At 35.9% G+C, this 23,141-nt stretch overlaps 1 protein-coding gene across 2 annotated transcripts in view; it reads right to left on the bottom strand.

The window, feature by feature from the left end:
* The window catches only part of grin2aa (glutamate receptor, ionotropic, N-methyl D-aspartate 2A, a), a 205,628-nt gene that overhangs the window by 87,689 nt on the left and 94,798 nt on the right, over positions 1-23,141 (bottom strand). For both annotated transcript variants that reach the window (XM_068218021.1, XM_021473854.2), the window contains one exon: positions 1,004-1,596. In XM_068218021.1, the coding sequence (XP_068074122.1) occupies positions 1,004-1,596 (593 nt within the window). The remainder of the gene's footprint in view (positions 1-1,003; positions 1,597-23,141) is intronic.

Genomic DNA, 23,141 nt, shown 5'->3' with positions numbered 1-23,141 from the left:
CAACTCTTATCCTTTTTTTATCCTTTTATCCTACAGTTGTCTACTGTAAACCTGCAGAAATTTTTTTGTCACATCCATACCGCATGTTTATTTCCCTCATTTAATGTATAAAACATGTTAACAGAATGATGTTTTTCTGATCTCCCAACTCTGTGGTCAATTGTTCTGGAAAATATAAACAAAAGTTTTAATATAATGTTAACATATACTTTCTGTGAGAATTTATGTTTACAGTTTTTACTGCAAATGACACATCCATAACGCTGGAATTGCTCATATATATTATTTATTTAAATAAACATTATACCCTGATCATGATATTTAAGTGAAATGTCTTAGTTAATAATTGTTTAAAATTTTCAGATCCCATTTTTAATGTAAAAACAGGGGTAAACTTTAGAATAATGGTTAATTAAAGTCAGTTAGGTATTTACTAACATTACCCAAGTATGAATAATCTTGTAAAGCATTTATTAAATATATAGTTCAATATTATCTACTGCATTATTAAAATCCAAAGTGCTTGTTAACATTAGATAATGCACCATGAGTTAACATGAACTAACCTTATTTACCTTAAATAACATTAACTAACATAAATAAATACAGCAAAACATGTATTACTAATAGTTTGTTCATGGTAGTAAATACATTAACAAACATAAATTAATGGTACATTATTTAAATTAATTGTTGCCAAAACATGTTTTAATGATGCATATCTAAAGATATAGCTGGTACAGTATATCATTATCAAAACTAAGACTACTTTTGCATTTTCCCGATATGCCCTTATCTCTAACACAGACATCTTAGTGTTACCTTTTTCCACTTTTTCCTGTCTATTTTCAACTTGACTGTTCAAAAACAGTGTTTTTCCACATAAATAGCCCTCTTGTTTCCACTTTTTTAAGTGAAAGAGCTAGACGGACAGGCTGTTGACAGAAAACACTCACATACTGCAGACACACAGATAATAAGTCGGTTCTCACGCTTCACTCACTTGTGCAATGCGCTGGGTGGCAACTTGGTTTTCTCCATTTGGCCATAGCAGCTGGTTTTTGCCTCCGGGATATCGCCAAACTCTTCCAACATGGCCGCAGCTGCAGTGGTTATAATCCCAAGCCCATCTCGAACCCGTGCCTCAAGAGGATAGTCCCAGTCATCGTAGGACACGGAGATCATTCCAGAGGGGAACGTATCTGGAGTGATCTCCGGGTTACCTGTGGTCAAGCTTGGCACGATCCAGATGTACCCGAACCCGGTCAGACCCAGTGACCGGGCCTCCTCCAGGATGTACGCCGCTTCATCCTTAGAGCAGTACAAGAGGACGACAGGAGATTGAACTTTTTTCAGCTGGATCTGGGTCCTGGAGTCTCCATCCACAGCGTCCAGGGTGATGATGTGCTGGAGGTCCCAACCCACGAAGCTGTTGTCCACCGTGGTCTTCAGGATAGCGATGAAATCCTGGTAGCCTGGAAACTTGCTGGTCACTATGGAGAAGACGTGCCAGTCGTACTCTTCCATGATGTTGAGCATGAGCAGCGCCTCCTGCTGGATGGAGGCCCCAAACTGGAAGAATGTTGATTTTACATCCTGTTGGACAAAAAAGGGAAAAGAAGTGTTACAACGTGTTGAAGACAAGTTTTCAGCTCTTAATAATATATTGGAAACATATCAGTTGAATAATGGTTATTGGTCCATATTATTCATGTTACTACTGTATATGGCAATAATAATTAGCCACAGAACTTGTAGTATCACTGGAGTCATAATGAAAACATTCTCTAAATAGAGGAAAGGTAATGGGATTAAAATTATCCCAAGTCGATAGAAGAAGCATCTGCTAATAAACATAGACTTTACTACTAATTTAATATCAATTTATAATGTCATTGTTATATTCACCTCTGGTAGCATTTAACGCTGCATAAAAGTTACATGTTGCAACTTAAAAACACTAGACATTTTTAAACAATTATTATTGTTTTTGGTTTAAATTACAGAGTACAGAGAGACACAGCATAATATTAACTGATGTTGTGTCTCTAGTCATTAAAAAAAACCAGCGAAACTAATAAAAATAAAAGAATATTAATTTATTCCAAAATGTATTAACATTACAATTATAATTGCATATTGTCACAATCACCAGGACGTCAGGCTTTGCAGATGACTGGAAAACATGCATTATCACTCGAACTACAATTCTGCCCTGAACTATAGTTATGAACTATAACTTCCCGAAGTCTTTGCACTCATCACTCCTGCCACAGCTGACAATCATTCAGACATTATTTACGTTTCCATCCACCTATTTTTATGCGCATTTTGGATGTGCATAAAAATTGGTTGATGGAAACACCAAGATGCGCATAAGTTTTGAAAATGCGCATAAAAAATGTATGAGCATAACTGAGTAGGATACATTTTTTAAATCGATAAGAAAAGATGCGCATAAACTGTGATGGAAACACTTTTACTAAACAAATTCCAGCAAGCACATTAAAAAAGTAGTGTGATTTTGTTATAAGAGATCATGTGATGATAAAAATGTGTGAATGTACAAACCAGCAGGCTGACCACATTGTAAAACATCGGAAATGTTGTTTTAGTCATTCTATAATGCCTTAACTGTTTTAGTATTAGTGTTATTATATTATTAATGACCTACAGAATCAGGAGCGCCTGTGCTCTGCGTCTCATGCCTTCAAATGTCACCGTGCGTTTACTGCGTGTCAGGAATGCCTTCTAAGATGCAAGTCATTTATAAAAAGAAGAAAAGATTGACACAGCTTCTCTTATCGCAGAAAATTCTGTTTTTACTGTTGATATGTGACGCCAGATAATCAGGAAGTGACGATTTTGTTTGATTTGACTTGTTGGATGGAAACGCTGCTTTATTTGCACATCTTTTATGCACTAATCTAGTTTTGCGCATAAAGATAATTCACATTTTTTGATGGAAACATAGCAAGTGACACACACACACACACACCTGAAGCCCATGATTGACTCATTACTTATACTATTAATACACCTCACATTCTCACACACTTTTCTGAGTCTTGTTTATTTCCTGTAGCATTACGGAGCATTCTGTTGTCTTGCATTGCCCTGTTTTCTAACCCTTGTCTAATTATTGTAATTGTTTTATGTTGTTTGCCGCCTGAACTGATCTCTTTGCCTGTGACGCAGGATAACCTGCTTCTGTCTGTTCCTGTTTGACCATTGCCTGCCTGACCAAGCTGTAAATAAACTGCGTTTGGACCCTCAACTCTTTTTTACCTCGACTCCTTTGTTACATATATGATGCTCATGTTTAAAAAAAAATTTATCTTAAAATTAAAATTTGTTAAAATTAAAATTATTAACATGAAAACATCATTTTTATTTTTATTATGTCTAATGATTTTAAGTTCAAATTATTATTTTATTTATTTACATTTAACTTTATTAATTAATTGTAATGGTGTGTCAAATAATTAGTTGCAATATAGCTAACTGATTTTTGTACATCCCTAATAAAACTCAAATTATACAATTAACAATGTCAAATTCCCTCAAATAAAATATTCTACAACAGCCAGAAGAGAGAAACAATTTAAAAATGTTGAGAGCTCTGAACCCAATGATACAGACTGCCAGAGTTAACAAAAGTTAATAAGGTTCTTTATTAAATTGTAAAGAGACAAAAAGGGAAAGAGATGAGCTTTTCTGGTTCTTTAACTCCTTTGAGATTCGCCTGATATGTGCAGCTTTGGCCTTGATGAACTCATTGTCTAATCATAATGACGCACCGAGCCAGTTCTTTCTGGCTGAGAACATTCAATCCCCATGTGCCTTTAGAACTATTCCCTCCAGCGTTCCACAATTCTACAGCTTTAACAGGCCCTTTGAGGCACAAAGGACACAACAGTTTCAAGATTCATACTCCGAGTTCAAGCTTTTCATTCATTTTTTAAGTGAAAGTATAAGGAACGCGACATGCCTTCATTAACTTTCTCATTCATCTGGACGCTATTTGTCCCATTATAATTCCAATGTCAAACCAATTACTGTGTCCTCGCAAATGGGAAATGAAAGCTAGCCTATGACTGAATACAAATGAAAGACACTGTTTATCGTATGACAAATGCCTGTAGGAAATAACATGCTGTGAGTCTGCGTATGTTGGGAGGAGAAAATGATTTACTTCGTTCTTTTGGTTATTTTTGGGAAGCTTGGCATGACATTGGCAATTTCACACACCGAGGAGGAAACTAAACAGACACTGATGCTGGAAAGTAAACACAGTCTAACAGAGGATAACACTCTACACACGTATACACGGCCAAAATGAACACAAATCACTTTTGAGCAAAACCGTTGTGTTGCTTTTCCATGAGCAACCATCTGCATCCTCAGACAACACTAAGCCACATCAATGTCTTCAATTTCCATATCAGATATCCTTCCGGCCTTTGGTCAATCTTTCATTCAATGCCAGCCCAACACATTCATTAAAAGTCGCTTCAGATAGGCGCAGTGATTATCTTCTGTTTTAGTGATGGATAGTTAATGAAATGCAGGGTCCATGCTGGAGATGCTTGATTGAGTGGTCTTTGTAATAGATGTTTATAAGAGATCTTTCCACCTCAGAGTTTGTTTGTTCTTTAAAAAATATGACATCATTTTGGTGTATATTTATAATTTTAGTTAATTTTAGTGAACTTTTTTCACAAAGATAATGTGATGATTTAAAAAATGTAAATAAAGAATCATGTATTAGTAGTAATATTATTCATAATTGATGTGACCAGTATACTACAAAAATAATAATATTAAAAAACATATAAAAATTAAATATATATATATATATATATATATATATATATATATATATATATATATATATATATATATATTAAATAAATGACACATTTATTACAGTAAACATGGCCAATTTAACCGTAATTGTGCATTTATGGTACATATACATTCACAAAATTATATAAAATTCAATATAAAAACAATTGTTTTGCATTGAATTTTTGTGTGCATCAATGTCACTGTAATGTGCAGTGGCCTCGATGAAACCCGGCACATTCAAATGATGGATGGACGACAAGACAGTCGTAATTTATTCTCCCTGCCTCACCTTGGAAAGATTTTAATTATTCCTCAAAGGTTATCATGATGTTATCTTAAAGTGCCACTCTCTTGAGTGGCAATTTCTTTTTATTCAGATCTAGGGATGTCAACCCAAATAGAGCAGATTATATTACATGTATGGAATAATGGCAAAAAGATTAATCAGCTTGAGCTTCCCGCTCCCTGCAGTTGTCCATCAACTCTTGAAGCGCAGGGTTAAGCAAATGTGACCTTCGTAATAATCGGTCTAGTGGGCGCCACTTGTGTGGGGTGAACACGTAGATTGCGAGGGGTGAGCACTCGCTGCCCTCATTCTACAGATGAACTCTGCAGTGAGTGAAGGGGGTAATTGTGAAGTGAAAATAATTCCTCTTTCTCTTTCTTCTAAAATAATAATTACAGAGCAAGAGCATAATAAAAATAAACATTTGATATGGATGCTTGATTTGATGAAAGAATTAAGTTAAATATTTGATATACCAGCAGTTTGTGAAGAATAGTTTTTTTTTTTTTACTTAATGTTTTATGCAATTTTTCAATTGCATTTTAATTTCTATTGTATTCTTCTATTATATTTTATTTTATTTTATTTTTACTCACATTTTTCAATGACTCTTTCTACACAGTAAAAAGTGATTATTACTTTGGAAAAGTAAATTAACATGTTGCCTGACAAAGTAACGAGTTGACTTTACTTAAAAAGTGAGGAAAAAACAGTTGTAACTTAGAACTGTTAAATTAAGTTAACTTAATTTTCATATTCATGCACAGGTCTTTAGCTTAACAGTTGTTATGCAATGGGTTTATTCCTTTTCTTGAGGCCACTAAGGGGTTAATTGTGCTTTGGGTATAAACTACCTTACAAAAGTCTTGTCATCAATCTCAATTGTAAAAGAAGCAAATAATAATTTGACCTCTAGTTGATCATTTGAAAGTGGCAGAAGATACATTTTTCAGATGAATCATCTGTTGAACTGCATCCCAATCATCACACATTCTGCAGAAGATCTACTGGAACCGGCAGAAATCAGTCAAGTTTGGTGAAGGAAAAACCATAGTTACATTCAGTATGGGGGCTTGCGAAAGATCTGTAGAGTGGATGGCAACATTAACAACCTGAGGTATCAAGACATTTGTGGTGCCCATTACATTACAAACCACAGGAGAGGGCAAATTCCTCAGCAGGATAGCACTCCTTCTGATACTTCAGCCTTTACATCAAGGTTCCTGAAAGTAAAGTAGGTCAAGGTGCTCCAGGATTGGCCAGCCCAGTCACCAGACATTAACATTATTGAGCATGTTTGGGGTAAGATAAAGGAGGAGGCATCGAAAATAAATCGAAAAGAATCTTGATGAACTCTGGGAGTATGCAAGAACGCTTTCTTTGCCATTCCATATGACTTTATTAATAAGTTATTGGAGTAATTGTAAAGATATATAGATGCAGTCCTCCAAGCTCATGGGAGTCATTCACAATATTAATTATTTTCCACTGCACCATGACTTTATATTCTATACTGTACATTATTTCTGTTAAGTGATAAGATTTTTGTCTAAGCAAAGTCAGACCTTACTGTCCTAATTAAATAATTAAAAATCAAGGTATGATCATATTTTGTTTTGATATAATAAGCGTAATCTGGTCTTTGCCTTTCATATAAGCCACTTCCGATACCGAATGATCGACTAGAAGACAAGTTATTATTTGTTGTTCCTAAAACTTGGATAGGCGACAAGACTTTTGTGAGGTAGTGTATTTGGGTTTATTTTAGTTTTGTAATTAAACAGACAAAATATCTGACAGTATTTTGTCTAAAGTTTTGGAACACATTCACCTATAGTCTGTGAAATTCTGCAGATGAAAACTAGACTTTCCTAAAGAACTCTGTGCAAGTTTTGTGTGTGGGCAAGAAAAAAAAAAAAAGATTTTGTTTGTGTTCAATTAAATTCACAAATACTGGCTGGGTTTCTTGGCTTGAAAGTGGGGGGTCATTGTGTAATTGAAATCCACAACACTAACACCAACCAGCACAGTAAGGAATCTACGAGTGATGTCGGATGACCAACTATTTGTGTATGTTTGTTCTCTACAATAACAGGACAATCATAATCTTCCAGTGAGAATATGAGGCAAAAGATACTCGTTAAATCTTATTAAAATAAAAGACTGGACTACTGCAATGCCCTACAGGCAAGTCTTTCAGTCTTGGACACACTGTTAGCCAACCCAAAACCATTGTTCATCAATATGATTACAACTTCGAGTTCTGTAAGTCATTGGTAACAATTGAACTAGCCATCGTAGCAGCTTCTGGGAAAGTTACCACCACATTTACAGGTAATCCAAAACACAATAGCATGTCTGGTATTGAATCAGCAAAAGAAAACCAACGTCTCCCCCATCCTGATCTTACTCCTCTGGCTGACATATGTGACCAGAAGTTTCCATGCTAGATTTCAGTACTGCCACTAGTACAGTCTTTTCCTTACAGTGACAAAACTTCCACTCTCTCTGTTCCTCTGCCTACTTCCACCTGAACTGCCATTACATCACTCTACCACAAGCATTTAACAACCCTACATCCTTAACCCAATGCTCAAACACACATACAGTATCATATTTAGCATAACATAATTTAATTGCTTAATATTTTTCAAGTCATTTACAGCCACAAACTGTTTCATGGAAAGTATGATTCACAAAGTACATTTATGAAGACTTTGCATTGTTGCCTAAATGTAATTTCACAGAGAGGCACCGAGTGTGACATGAAAGGCATGTGTAATCAGCTTCAGAGGTGTGAAAGAAGATTTGTGTGCGTTTGACTGGAGCGTAGCAATACTAGTTTCTAATTTCCCTCCCGCTTTTCAAAGGATCTGCATCATCCTTGCTTGCTGCTCAGCTTTCTCAATGGCATTTGCTTCATATAACAGGACGCCATCACCAGTCAGGGTGTTAAAGCCAGGGTGTTAAAGCCATATCATATTATATATCTAAACAGATCTAAATAAAATTGGTGATTTATCTCAAAAGACATCTAAGGTTTCTGATCACTCCTTTATTTTAGGTGATACCGGAGTTTGACATCAATCATTGCGCACATCTTTCATCTCTCAAAGCCTTGTGCTAGTTATTATAATAAAAAGAAGATAAACAAATCTTAATTGCGAGCTCCATGCTTCACAGCACCACATCAAAACACTTAATTTTCCTTGTGTGCATGCAATGTTTTAAATCTAAAAGCAGCTGTCAGTCTTGACAACCCCAATGTGTTATTTCTGAAGAAACTAAAGTGATGAATCACATCAATAACCGCTAAGAGTGTCTAAGGTGCTGTTTTGGCAACTCCGCCGTGTGTGCTCTTACACACATTAGAGACATTTAGATCTCTGCGTTCAGAAACAATCACTGCGATATTCAGATCAAAGTATCCTGCGGCAAAAACAAGTGGCCCCAATCTTTACAAAGCCCTGTTTGATGGACCATCATGCCTGTTAGCCTGATTAGACCTCCAGTATGAGGAGACATGATATGCCAATATAGGTTGGCGAGCGAGCAATGAGAGTGCATGCGCATAATCTACAGTAAGTATGCCATTTTGTATGTCAGTGAGTGTGTAGATAATCTGAAGCGCTTCATAGGGCCGCCTCGGGGGTGGCCGGCATTATCCCCACAGCTCATGTCATTCCCGGCAGCGGAGCAAAACAGAGCACAGTTAGTCTAATAACACAACACAGAGGAGCCACACCACGCTAACGCAATCACAGCACCCAGCCTGGCTCCACTTTGTTAAATTGTGACTTGGTAAACTCTATAAATTGTCAATTCACTTTTGATGGAGTGGTCAGCCAGCTAGTAGTATAATGGTGTTGCTGTTAATACCAATGTTTTGCGCCATTTTTCAAAGGACTGGTCTCGAGAGCTGCTTCGTGAGCTCATTTTAGTGTGCCACAGAGCTCTCTGAGAATAAAGCAAACAAAGAAAGAAACAGGCTGATATACACAGAACAGGGTTGTAGCCAAACAGACAGAACTACACTTTGCCATCTGTCCTACTTAAGGAGTGGAAACTCTCTCCCAAATATAAAACTATGACGTGATTTTGCAAATGAATTTTCGTGGCTTTTCCTGCCATTCATGAATACTGCATAAGGATTTTATGGCAAAACTAATTTATACAGACTTAGTGCAGCTTTCAAACAATTAATTGATTAAATAAATAAAAGAAAATGCTCTAAGGGATGCAACGATTTTAGATTTCTTGTGTTTGTATAATTATAGTGTGAAGAATAATCATGGTTTCAAGATTATCATACTGTACATTCATTAATTTCACAACATTATTATTTATTGTTAAAAATATTTATATTTTAAAGTGTTATTTATTGGTGCTCAGTTATCAAATAATACAGCCCAGAATAATAATAAAAACTCATTTTATCTAAAAATAAAAAATAAAAAACTCTAGCTAGGCTTTTGACAGTTTTTCTAATGAAGATATGCAGAGTTTAGATTAACTAAACTCTGAAGATATGCAGTTTAAGATTACCTTTTGAATAATAATAAAAAAAACAATACAGTGAAAATTAATAAGATGAAACAAGCTCTGCATCTCTGGAATTGAACATAAGCTTGCTATAGCTTGCACATCTTTTTTAAACAAAATAATCAGACAAAGGCTGTTTTTAATTACTCGCTTCTCTGTCATGCATAACCGACAGGATGCAAGCGGTCTGTTAATCTAAACTCTGCATATCTTCATCAGAAAAACAACTCTTTTCTTGTTCATTTGACTTTTGACATTACATTCATGCTAAAAAGATGCATGTGCCACTCACTGCTTTGACACAATTTACATTTTAAAAGCGCAACAGAAACAAAGATGAATTGAATTGATATATGGCAATACATCCATTTTACATACTTAAAGTTCATGTTTTGATTCCAAAGATATATGAATATACAGTATGTCAAATATGTTCCTTTATGCAACATATATTTAAAACATTTAAAAGTAGGTGTTTACACACAGTATGAATATGGCAGGATGGCTGTGGCATTAACAGTGGGAGGACCAAGCAGGTATTAATTGATGAACTGGACAAAAAAATAATAATTTATGGGAACACCTGGTAACAGCCTATGTGTCTCTTATAAACTTTGAACTTTAATCTGTCACACAGTTGGTATAATTTTGTTATATTATCATTCCATTTCATGAAACAGGAATGCAGTGTTATGGAGCCTTACATTTTATTAACTTTGACACATTAAAGCGCAGTTATTAGTGAGTTTGGCTAATCTCTGCATCCCAAGTTGAATAAATTATTTGATTGTAACAGACAATCAGTATAAAGTTGCTTCACCTAGGCTAATTCGTTCACAAAACAGGTCTGGAAAAAAATCATTTAAACATATAATTTTGAGTTTATTGTGGAATTTAGTTCAGTGTTTGTTAGGAATTTAATGCCAAGGTGCAAAAGAACAGGACCAGACCCAATGTTTGCTGAAGGAAAGTGAAAATGGACTACATATTCTCTCTGCTTGTAATGCATCAATCATGCTTGTCAGGAAAGCGAGTGAGTAAATACATACATACAGGGTTTGACCTACACATAATGTACATCACATACAGTAGCTCCTTTTTATGATTTAGAATGAATACAATAACATTAGAAACTAACCGTTTTGCATGAACTATACTCACTACTTAAAGGGATAGTTTACCCAAAAATGAAAATGTACTCACTATTTACCAGGGCTGTGGGATGTGCGGAAAAATTCTAAATATTATTGCGATTTTTTAAATAGATATTGCAATTTCAGTTTAATTTGCGATTTATTTATTTTTTTAAGTAAAATGCAATGAGCGTTAGTTAAAAACAAGAACTGAAAATATGTTAAATTAAACATTTATTCAAATTTGTTTTTAAATATTTAGAAATTAAACACTGATTTTTCACGAGAACAAACAGTAACCATATATAAAATGACCTTACATTTCGAACTTAAATTAGTGAGAGTGTAGCTGATTATAAAAACAAAAAATAATAATTATAATAATATAATAATATAAAAAATATATAATAATAATTATAAAAATATAAAAAAATACTTTAAACCACATTGAACTGAGCTAAACTGAACTGAACTTAAACACTAAAAACTGAACTACAAACTTCAAGTAAATGATGAGTAAATGACAAGAGAATTTTTTGGTGAGCTGTGCCTTTAACTTACAGACTTACAGTAGGTGGGATTCACAGGTGTGCACCGGAGTTCAGAAAACCATCAGACAAACAAACCAAAGTCTGATGTCAAACAACCTGTGTGCATGCCAACAGACATAGAGCCCTTTCATACACCCGGCACACTAAGACACAAGATGTGTTTGGCACAATGTTTTGCTATTTTCAGACCGGCGCAACCCAAATTTTTATGTTTTGCACCACGCTGTTTAAATAGCAAATCCATATGCACCACTTTGTGGACTCATGGGTGTTCTGGTCTATAAAGGAGGTGTGTTAAGGCGCATTGTTGGCGCATTGAAGAACTGAAATAGACCGCGTCATTGACCAACTAAAAGCTGGTCTAAAGTCCAATGCAGAGCGTGTTAGTTATGTGCCTATGCTGGTCCAAAACGCTTACACATTGCTTAATACAAACAGGATGTACAGCAACACAAAAACATCTTTACATACGAAAAAAGTATTTAAAGATAAAAATATTACAAAAATAAAAATTTTCTACATAAATAAACCACTACCTCCATGCCTTCTTCATCTCGTTTTTTTTTTTTTTTCAGTTTATTTATGCCAATTTTCTATTTGTATAATGTTATTATCATTAGCGGTATTATTTAGTATAGACATATTTATATTTGTTTTAATAAAAATATCTAGATTTGTCCATCTATCGGGTTTGAGAGACGTATGCATCCCCATATGGGGCACAAGAATAGGACGTGTGTTTAGATATACCTGTTTTTTGACCACACTTCGTTCATTTATTCATTTGCTGGAAATTAGAACTGAATTTAGAAATAGTTTTTAACACATCTTTGCGCTTAACAAACAAAATTTAATATGTAGTTTAATGGATGTATTTAATGAAGTGCGTACAACACCGTTTCCTTATTCACAAAAGTAAAGGAGTAAAAGTAAAGAGAAAGTAAAGAGGCCGAATGGAGGAGGCTCGTTTTTTATCCTCACGCTGCAGATGGTCTGTTTAACTTTTTTCTCGCTTAGCATTCAGTTTGTCCATTCAGTTTTTCTACTTACAAAGTCTGCCATGTAAATAGCAAATGCACCATGGCATGACACACCTGACTCTTAAAAAGAATGGGAGATGAGACTCTGATAGGTTAAATGAACATGCTCAAAACACACCCAACTCTAATTTAAAGAACAAGCATAACCCTTTTAGATCATGTGCCAGAGTGTAGAGCGTATTTTTCCGTCCTTACATAGCTAAAGAGGATTCGGACATGCCCTTAATGCTTTCGCGCTATGCACTTTAGACGTCGCGCCTAGATTGTTATAATAGAGCCCCTAGTGGGAAAGCCCCATTACTGTAACTTCATGTTGGGCTTCAGAGATAAAGATTTGATGTTACCTGATTCACAGTTTTGATTAAGTTAAATATAATTTAACCAAGTTGAATAAACCTTCCCAAACCCTAACTCCTTTTTCACTGTCTACATTTCACTCAAACTCAAAATGTGCATAACGATTCACCGTGACAATGATCTGGAATCTCACTGAACACTGCTGAATTCCCAGTGAATCCACGTGGCGGGACACTTTCAGGTGAACGTTCCCAGAGATAAAGCACTGCACTGCAGCACCACCGTCACTAGTTACACAACTCCATAAGATCACAGTCTTTCTCTGTTTTCCATTCAGTCAGTGCTTTTTTCCCTCTCCTTATTCATTCTCTCCTTTCATCTCCCTTCGCTCCTGTCTGTTTCTCTTTTTTTATATTTCTCTCTCTCTGTGTGTGTGCTCTGCCTGAGTGTCCCTCCTAAACCTACCTTATCAGCACGTGTGATTGATGAAAAAGGGGAACGTGTGCAGAAATTCAATTATACTGACATGCCGGTGACAGAGAAAGCGAGAGATAGAGGGGGGTCTGGAGAAAGAGAAACAGAAAAAGGAAGAAAGAAAAAACATCACCCCGGTGAAACGCCACTCACCAAAGTGCAATTAGCTCTCCTGCGAACAAAAGACATGATTATTCTCTTTAAGATCATGTCTGAAAAACTTGCGATAAAAAGGTGCATCACTTTACGTGTCACAACTGGGAGAGAAGCATTATTTATGATCCTGTTGGAACAGATTCTTTTGAATATTTAATGACATTCCTCCACGATGAAAAAAAAAAGAGGCGAGATAGATAGAGGAGATGGGTGGAGGTATGATGAAGAGGGTCTGTAAAGCTCTGGATGCTGCGCTCTGAGTAATGACTACGCCACTGTCTCATGAAGTGTTCATTACATAACTGTCATGAGTTTCTCAAAAACAGATTTTGCAGAACGCTCTCCGTTAGCCTTGGGGGACGTGACTGACAGCTGCCTTAGACAACAAGGTGTTCACCTCGCACTACAAGTGAAATACAGATTACTAACCGCATTACCAGCAAGAGATGATTTAAAGGAGGAGAATTGACAAACTGTCATTGTTTTTGTGTTCAGCAGCATGCATTCATATAATACATTGTGACTTACAAAGTAAAAACACAGTAACTATAGACAAAAATATTGTTTTTATTGATGTAAGATTAATGTTCACATTCATGGATCATGTTCAAAGAGAAACAGAATCAAAAACTTATAATACTACATCTATCTACAGTATCTGTCTATCTATCTATACTCACCAGCCACATTAATAAGTACATTACGAAAATCGGGTTGGACCCCCTTTTGCCTTCAGAACAGCCTTAATCCTTTATGATGTGAATCTCCCATTCCACCAAATCCCAAAGGTGCTCTGTTGGATTAGGATCTGGTGACTGTGGAGGCCATTTGAGTACAGTGAGCTAACTGTGATGTTCGAGAAACCAGGCTGAGATGATTTGTGCTTTATAAGATGGGTACACTGTGGTCATAAAGAGATGGACATGGTCAGCAACTTTTTCGGGCCATTCTCTGTAAACCCTAGAGAAGGTTGTGCGTGAAAATGCACCAACAACCATGCCATGTTTAAAGTCACTTAAATCACCTTTCTTCCTCATTCTGATGCTCGGTTTGAACTGCAGCTGATCATCTTTTTCATGTCTAAATACATTAAGTTGTGCATTAACGAGCAGTCGGACAGGTGTACCTTATAAAGTGGCCGGTGAATATATATGTATATATATATATATATATATATATATATATATATATATATATATATATATATATTTACATTTACATTTAGTCATTTAGCAGACGCTTTTATCCAAAGCGACTTACAAATGAGGACAAGGAAGCAATTTACACAACTAAGAGCAACAATGAATAGGTACTAAAGGCAAGTTTCAGGTCTGTAAAGTCTAAGAAGGGAAGTGTTAGTAATTTTTTTTTTTTTTTTTTTTTTTGTACAGTTAGTGTGATATTCAAATAGGCAATTGCAGATTAGGAAGTGAAGTGTAATATAAGTAATTAAAGTAATTAGATCAGAAGAAAACTTTAAATTGAAGCTCTAGTGATAAAAAAAAGGCATCTTGTAATTTACAATGAAAATAATTCATTCACTCTTTTTCCTTTGGCTTATTCCCAGCTTTATCAGGGGTCATCACAATGGAATAAACCGTCAATGTCTTATATGTTTTACCAGCAAATGCCATTCCTGATGCAACCCAGCACAACTCTTAGTGCTGGAAAACACCCACACACTCTCTCCTCCACACTTTAGTTTATCCTATTAACCTGTATCATATGTCTTTGGACTGTGGGGGAAACCAGAGCACCAAGAGGAAACCCATGCAGACACAGGGAGAACATTCAAACTCCACACAGAAAGATCTCCTGGTCCAGCCAGAACTCAAACCAGCGACCTTCTTGCTGCGAGGTGACTGTTTTAACCACTCACCCTAAAAATAATAGTATAATTAAAGTAAAAAAAACAAAATTGTAATTGACATTCTCAGAATTAAATTAATTTGACAAATCACATTAATAAAACCATATGGTCAGTTATGTGCATTATAGTCTGTGTTTAAAACACCTTATGTTGTTGTGTAATATATACAGTATACTGCAAACAATTTTACTATATATTAAAGTTTACAACAAAACCCAAAAAAATGTTAAAATACTGCTGACAGTTTATTTTGAGGTAGAACTCTCATTATTAACTAACTATTCGCTGCTGGTTGTGACTGGAGGGGCATCCACTGTGTAAAAATATGCTGGAGTAGTTGCCGCTGTGGCGACCTCTGAAATAGAGACTAAGCTGAAGGAAAATGAATGAATGAATGAATGAATGAATGAATAAATGAATGAATGAATGAATGAATGAATGAATGAATGAATGAATGAATGAATGAATGAATTATAGTTGTTATTACGGTAACAGTTGGGTTAGTGAGAATTGGTATTAATTATTACCAAAAGGTGATCACATCATCTTTTTTATGACTATTTACATTTTCAGGCGTGTGTTCTACAAGATAAAAGGCCCTGTATTTTTTAACCTAATATTTCTAAGCACCTCTTGAAATTACAATCTGTAGCAATAAAGAGCATTTTACACTCTGCATAATGAATCTTCCATGCTAGCCCAGTCAGATCCCTTCATTATTTCCCCTGCCTACTTCTGAATAAGACCTGATCCTTGCTGGAAACTGTCAGGAGATCAATAGAGAACAGAGGTTATCTTTTACCTCAAACAAGCGGCGGTAATGAATGAATGATCACAGTGGCTTCCTGTTACAGCGAGCCACCTAAAGCACTTTCCAATTACTAGACTTAGACTGAGTCTGTACTCTAAGTATCATAAGGCCAATCAGTTTATCTAAACTTTAAACACACACACACACACACACACACACACACACCGTATGATAATGAATAAAATGCAGTGAAGTTAAATGGATGATCATCTGCAGTCTCGATAGAGTGAGATATGTTGCAAAAGTGAGCCAACAAGAAGCAAAAGACACTCTTTGGTGCAAGATAAAGTTTAAAAATAGCAGACGGCTCAAGTTTGTTCATCTACATGCTCACTGAGCTTGCATTCACAACTGTCTTTTTGTTACTGCTGCTGTTTTTCTGTCAGGACTTTTTAACAAGCACCAAAACCCCACAGGGGCAAGCTGACAAAGGCAGATAAACTTTCTCTGAACGCAGATAGTCTCCCTCTCTCTTTCTCTCTCCCTCTCTCTCTCTCTCTCTCTCTCTCTCTCCTCTTTGGGCACTGCCCCACTCCTGTCAGAAAATTCCTGAGGTCGTTCCTTTATGTTTACATCATCAGATTACTAATCACATTACCAGCGCTGTCATTCTGAGGAGAACTGCATGTTTGCACTCTATTCAACTTGTTTGTTCAATCTTCACATGTCATGATCTGTGACGCAGCTTGTCCAGGGAGATGATGATCCACAAATCACACAGTCGGTCAGAGAGGTCAGTGTCAGGGTGGCTGGTAATCATTGGATGTGGCAGGGAATGTAACAGGGAGAAGGCATCTTTTTTTCTCTGAAATGACCTGATGACTCAAAACAAAGCATTATAGGGCAGAACGGCCACAGCAAAATTTCCAAATGCTTTTAATACTGAGGCAGCGGAGCTTTAATAAAATATTCATTTTGTTTGGGTTGCATCGCATTTAAGGTGCACAGAAGGCACTTATATAAAACTTCTGTCATTATTTACTCGACCTCAAGTCTTTTTAAAGCTGGAAACATGGAAAAAACTGTTCAGCGTGCACACATTTTAAAACAAGGCAACACAGTAATGAGAATGTGTACTATACTTGTGACATCTGTTTAACTAAAATGAGTAAACAATTAGTAAACACAACCTAATTACTAAAAGTTAAAAACATAATTAGTTAAAAACTAATTTAAACTACTGATACAAAGTGGTTCCTCAATATTAAGACATTGATTTCCTTTAGTGACTTTCAGTCTGATGTGTTTATAGCCCATTGCAGTCCATTTATATCAGTGTTTTCATAATTATTATTAAAAATTAACTTCACCTTAATTATTAACAAGTAAATTAGTACTTACACTTATTAAATAGTTTTTATTTGAAGCCAAAAACAAGACAAGCAAAACAGCCTCCAGGGCTCGAAATTGTGACCATATGCACCCAAAATTTAATCTTTGCGACCTCTTAATACATTTGGGAGCATTTGTGCGACTGTATACAATGGTTGTAGTGTGACCTATTTTGATTGTCTTTTTAAAAAAACGTGGTGAATTGGTCTTCCCTGTCGTTATATTGGTTCATATTAGCTGCATCACCTCAGGCTTTCCGCTGTCAGATGACAGGGAGCTTATGCAACTGCAAAAAAAATACAAACGGCTTAAGTCTGAGGAAGACGCAATGAAACGTACACAGGTTTGCAAACCCACCTAAAGTTACAAATAATGGCAACAATGAGAGCGATCATGTGGTGAACGTTGATCCACCAGCCGCAATCAACTGAGTGCTGAAAGACTCAGAGTGGATCAGCTGTTTGGCCGAATCTCGATGCATTGCATTCACAGCATGTTTAACACAAATGGCCGCTAAATGTAAAATCTAACACTACATCATCGGCAAGGAAGCTCAACTTTACTAAGTTTAAACTGAAAATGCAGCTCATGACAAAGAACGGTATTGTGCAGGTGGTCATCACGAAAACCCTGTTCTGCCCGCTCATATATTGTATTGGCTAACTTGCCTGCTTTTGTTTACAAACACAGAAAAATATAAATCGGTGCATAACGAGGCTGAGCATTTAAAATGACACAAACTCAAACCAAAACTTCTAAAGAGTGGTAGAAGTGAGACTTTTGTTCCTTTGTTTTGTCTGTTCTTTTGAGATGCATATTATTTTTCTATTTAATTACTGACAACTGCTTTTCAGCTTTCAGCCTTGAATTGATTGATTTATTCTAATCTTACGTTTATGTTTTGTAGCATGAATATTATTTATTAAATTGACATGCATATAACAACAATAGTGCAAAATAAATATTTCTTACTGCAATGCTTAATTTTTGTTTGATGCAAACCATATATTTATTTAATGTAAACAATAGGACTTTTTATAGCAGATAACTTGCATTCAAGCACATAGAAGGCAGCATGATAATGATAAATGTAATTCATTGTTAGTATTATTGTCATGTTTATCATCATTAGTATTTTTTAATTATTAGAAATTAATTGCGCAAATATCAATAAGTCATTACAGCATTAGTTAGATGTTTCTGTTTTTATTAGTCCTGATTGATGTTGTTTTCAAAGACAATAAATCCGTTTTTCTGGTGCTCCTAAATTTTTGAAGTTGGGAACACCGGTGCTACCAAGTAAAAAAAAGTTATTTTCGCTTGTTTAGGCTTTGTTTAGGTTTTCAACCAACCCAGGCTAATTCTGGCTATGTACCCCTATATACATTTCTGGACAGAGTATGCTGTGTATGCTTTTTCAGATCTAAAATTTCTCTCACAAGTGCCATTCCCGCCTGTTGTTCTCATGTAAATCCACCAGAGGCCGCTTGCAACTGACTGATTGACTGATCAACTACAAACCCTACCAATGGTGTTTTAAAAAGCACCGTTTGACCCCCCTACATCCTTCCATAAACCCAACCCCAGTATTTTCTAAAGCAATCCAGAAAAAGAAAAGCCCTTACGGCAGCTGGATTTTTACCATGTTTTCAGATTTTACCACATTCTTACCCTATGATTTACCTGTTTATTTTACTTTTTGCCTTTTGTCTTACCTGCTTTCTAGAACCATTCTTCACCAGACTCGAACACTGCTGCTGTTCTGCATCTCAAGTCCACCTATGTACATGTCGAGCTAACGGACAAACTGGTAACAGTGGAAAAGCCATCCATATGGAGGTAAGCGTTCAGCTGGTAGGCAAGAAAAGGAATGGCATCGTACCACCCGTAGTGTTTTAAAGGAGAAATGCAGCCATACATGTATCTGGCTACATAATTCGCAATCTCCAGAAACATACATACTGCAGAGTCTATATTTTCAGAATGAGCCTGTGTTGTTTTTAATAGTTTCAGACAATAATCATTTGTTAATTTAATTGTTTTATTTCATTTTAATAATATTTTTTACTTAATAATAATAACAGTTTCATTTTTAGCTATAAAAGTACTCAGTACTTAGTAACCATAAAAGTAGACAAAGCTATTGTATTAAAGTATTGTATGCCTCTAAAAGACTTTAATTAATGCTTTTACGGTGCTTTTTAGTTTCACTTCTTTGCATTCTACAAAGAACAGTAAATCATCTAAGTTTACAATGAAACAATGATGAATTAATTATAAGAGATATACATTTTTTTAACAAACTACCCTTTTAATCAGCGGTTAAGAATGAGAGTTGAGCGAGAGAGTAAAAAAGCAAGAGAGTAGAACTGCATCACGGAAATGGCATTAAATCACTTGCAAAAGAAGCCAAAAAATTAACATTACAGCTTTACATCAATTGTCTTAAACAATTTTTCGTTGTCATTTTTCCTTAGCTTGCATTCATTTATTTAGCAGCCAGAAAACACGGGCACACAAACACACACAAACGCTGAGCTTAAATCAGATTATGTATACAGCAGCTCTGGGCAGGGCCTGAGTGTTGTAACGGATGGATGTTCTGCCCTGTGGTTTGTACTGTGTCCATTTGCACTGCAGAAAAAAAGCTGCAAATGTCACAACCTAACTTATTAAAACCACCAAAGTAGAAGCCATATTTAATGGACTTCAAAAACAAACGTTGTTTGCTCTTTCATCACATGGCAAGGCAGGTTCTGGGAGAAATGCATCCAGCCTGAGTTAAGTGCTCCTACTTCATTTTGATTGGCTGCCAGCAAACAGTACAGAGTTACTAACACTTGTTATACTTCAGCAGACAAACGGCACTCCTGGGAGATGTCAATCAAGGCCGCTCGAGGCTGTGACGTAACAACCAGAGCGACTGAACCTGAAACCACACAATGCTTTACACATACTGACGTACATAGAACACTGCATGTCAACAGCAGGATCCAATATACATTTACATTAATCCAAAGCGACTTACACCGGTGAAGATACAATCCGCAACAGTGGGCTGCCAAGGATGTAGATGGGTGGTTTGTACCTTGCTTAAAGACGAGAGTAACTCTTTTGGTTGAGTGTAATTCACTACCCAAGACATGAACCTGCAACTTTTGGATCACAAGGGCAACTCTTTAACCATTAAGCCATAGCAGACTTCAACTGTGATAATACTCTAGCAAATACACAAACTTGTGAAGAAAAATTTCACAAGATCCAATGAAAATCCTGATAGTCACATTCAGTCCTGTGTCTTTTATTAGCCTTTTTTATTGTCCTCTTTTCATCAACAAAATTATATTAGCTGCTGTCTCAGCCATTTAACTTTTCTCTTGCTTCTCCAAAACAAAAATGGATTATTATGTTCTTTTATTACAACCTTTATCCCAACTAATGAAAAGTAGCCCTAATTTGTAAAAAAAAAAAAATTATTATTAAATTGAAATAGTAATGTACTCCCTAAGTCAGGGGTGCCCAAACTTTTTCTTATGACGGGCCAAAAACCAAACTTGACTGAGGCTAGTGGGGTGAAGGTAAATATGGTTGCCAAGGGCAAATGCTTAATTTATTTATCAATATTTAAAAAAGACTAGAAAAAATTGTTTCATATTAACTAATACAGTATTTTATATTTTATAAGGAACTTATTACATTTATTCATTCATTCATTTTCTTTTCGGCTTTATCCCTTTATTAATCAGGGGTCACACAGCGGAATGAACAGCCAACTTATTCTGCATATGTTTTACGCAACGGATGACCTTCCATCCGCAGCCCATCACTGAGAAACATCCATACACTCTCATTTACACTCATACACTGTGGACAATTTTAGCTTACCTAATTTACCTATAGCACATGTCTTTGGACTTGTGGGGGAAAACGAAGCACCAGGAGGAAACCCATACGAACAAGGGGAGAACATGCAAACTCCACACAGAAATGCCAACTGGCCCAGCAGGGCTTAAACTAGCGTCCTTCTTGCTGTGAGGCAATCGTGCTACCCACTGCGCCACAATGATGCCCGAACTTATTACAGTAAAAACAAAACAATCTCATTTATAACACAATTACACTAGTTTTTGCATTGACTTGCTCGCTAATGACTTCTGCATTGTTTTTCATAGATTAATTTACAAGTTTTAATATATTTCAGCTTATTTATTTTGTAGTTCAGCAATAAAACCAACAAATTAAAGCTGCAAGCAGCAATGAAAGGGACCTCGTACTAACAAAATGTTACATCAAATTAGAAATGCGATCTCTGTGTTAGAGGCTTTCGCCTCTCCATCGTTCTTACTATCCTCTAAGTTAGGATGGTGGGCCAAAGCAAAGGTTGCAATGGGCCATCTTTGGCCTGTGGGCCCTGCTTTGGGCAACTCCCCTAAATTCAGGCTTTTTCCTGAGGAAAAACAAACTTGCTAATCTCACATGTGTCTCTACAAGAGATTCAGATTTCAACACATTGTCATGAGTTGTGCTATGAGATGAATAAATAAATTAAAAATCTAGAATGTCAAGAAATTCTTATGAGGCAAATTATCTGAACAATGATTTTCAAATTACTTTTTAGTGCTCTTTTTTATGACTGGATTCTTCCAATGAAGCAGGAGGGATGTTTTGCAAATATAATTATAATAACAATTTTCATTTTGATATAGGAAAAAAACCAAAAAACTTTGCCATAAAAAATATATTAAGCCAATAAGTAAATGAAACAAAAACTGAGAAAGAAAAACTGAGGGCACTGATCTTAAGAGAATCCCAAAACCAAAGTAAAACAATGAAATAAAAAACTCCCAACTAAACAGAATCTGGCCCTTAAATTAATGAAACTGCAACAATATAGACATGAAAGAGGGGTCATTTACACACAAATAAAAACAAATAAAGAAATAAATAAACAAAAATGTACATATAATTCTATACAATTAAATAAAGTATTAGGGGCAACACAGGGGAGCAGTGGGTAGTGCTGACGATTCACAGCAAGAAGGTCACTGGTTCAAGCCTCGGCTGGGTCAGTTCACGTCGGTTCATTCCACTGTGGCGACCACTGATTAAAAAACAGACTAAGTCGAAAAGAAAATAATTGAATGTAATCAAGTATTATATGCGTTATGGTCATGTATACATAAATCATGTCAAATAAGCTATAAAATTATTGCTTGTATTTCTACGCTATTTAACTGCATACACTCAAGTGAAAAGACAATTAGGGGCTACAGTACCTGCTCTCCTTCTGCGGCCAAAACACAACAAACTATATATCTAAGTGCAAAGCTAACAAATAAACAAAAAACTACACATTTACAAATAAAAAATGAATAAATGATAAAAAAAAAAATACATAGAAAAATACACATCAAAACAAATAAGCAAACTCATTCATTCATTCATTTAGTCCCTTTATTCATCAGGAGTCGCCACAGCGTAATGAACCGCCAACTTATCCAGCATATGTTTTAGACAGTGGATGCCCTTCCAGCTGCAACCCAGTACTGAACTGCCAACTTATCCAGCATATGTTTTTCAGTGGATGCCCTTCCAGCTGCAACCCAGTACTGGGAAACATCCATACACACTTACTCACACACATACACTATATGGCCAATTTAGCTCATTGAGTTCACTTTTAGTGCATGTCTTTGGATAGTGGGGGAATCCCACATGAACACGGGGAAAAATGCAAACTCCACACAGAAATGCCAACTGGCGCTGCTGGGACTCGAACCAGCGAACTTCTTGCTGTG

The sequence above is a fragment of the Danio rerio genome, chromosome 3, assembly GCF_049306965.1.
Source record: "Danio rerio strain Tuebingen ecotype United States chromosome 3, GRCz12tu, whole genome shotgun sequence".
Lineage (NCBI taxonomy): Eukaryota > Metazoa > Chordata > Actinopteri > Cypriniformes > Danionidae > Danio > Danio rerio.
The sequence above is the reverse complement of the archived record's forward strand: the minus strand, read 5'-3'. Positions and strand labels throughout refer to the sequence as shown.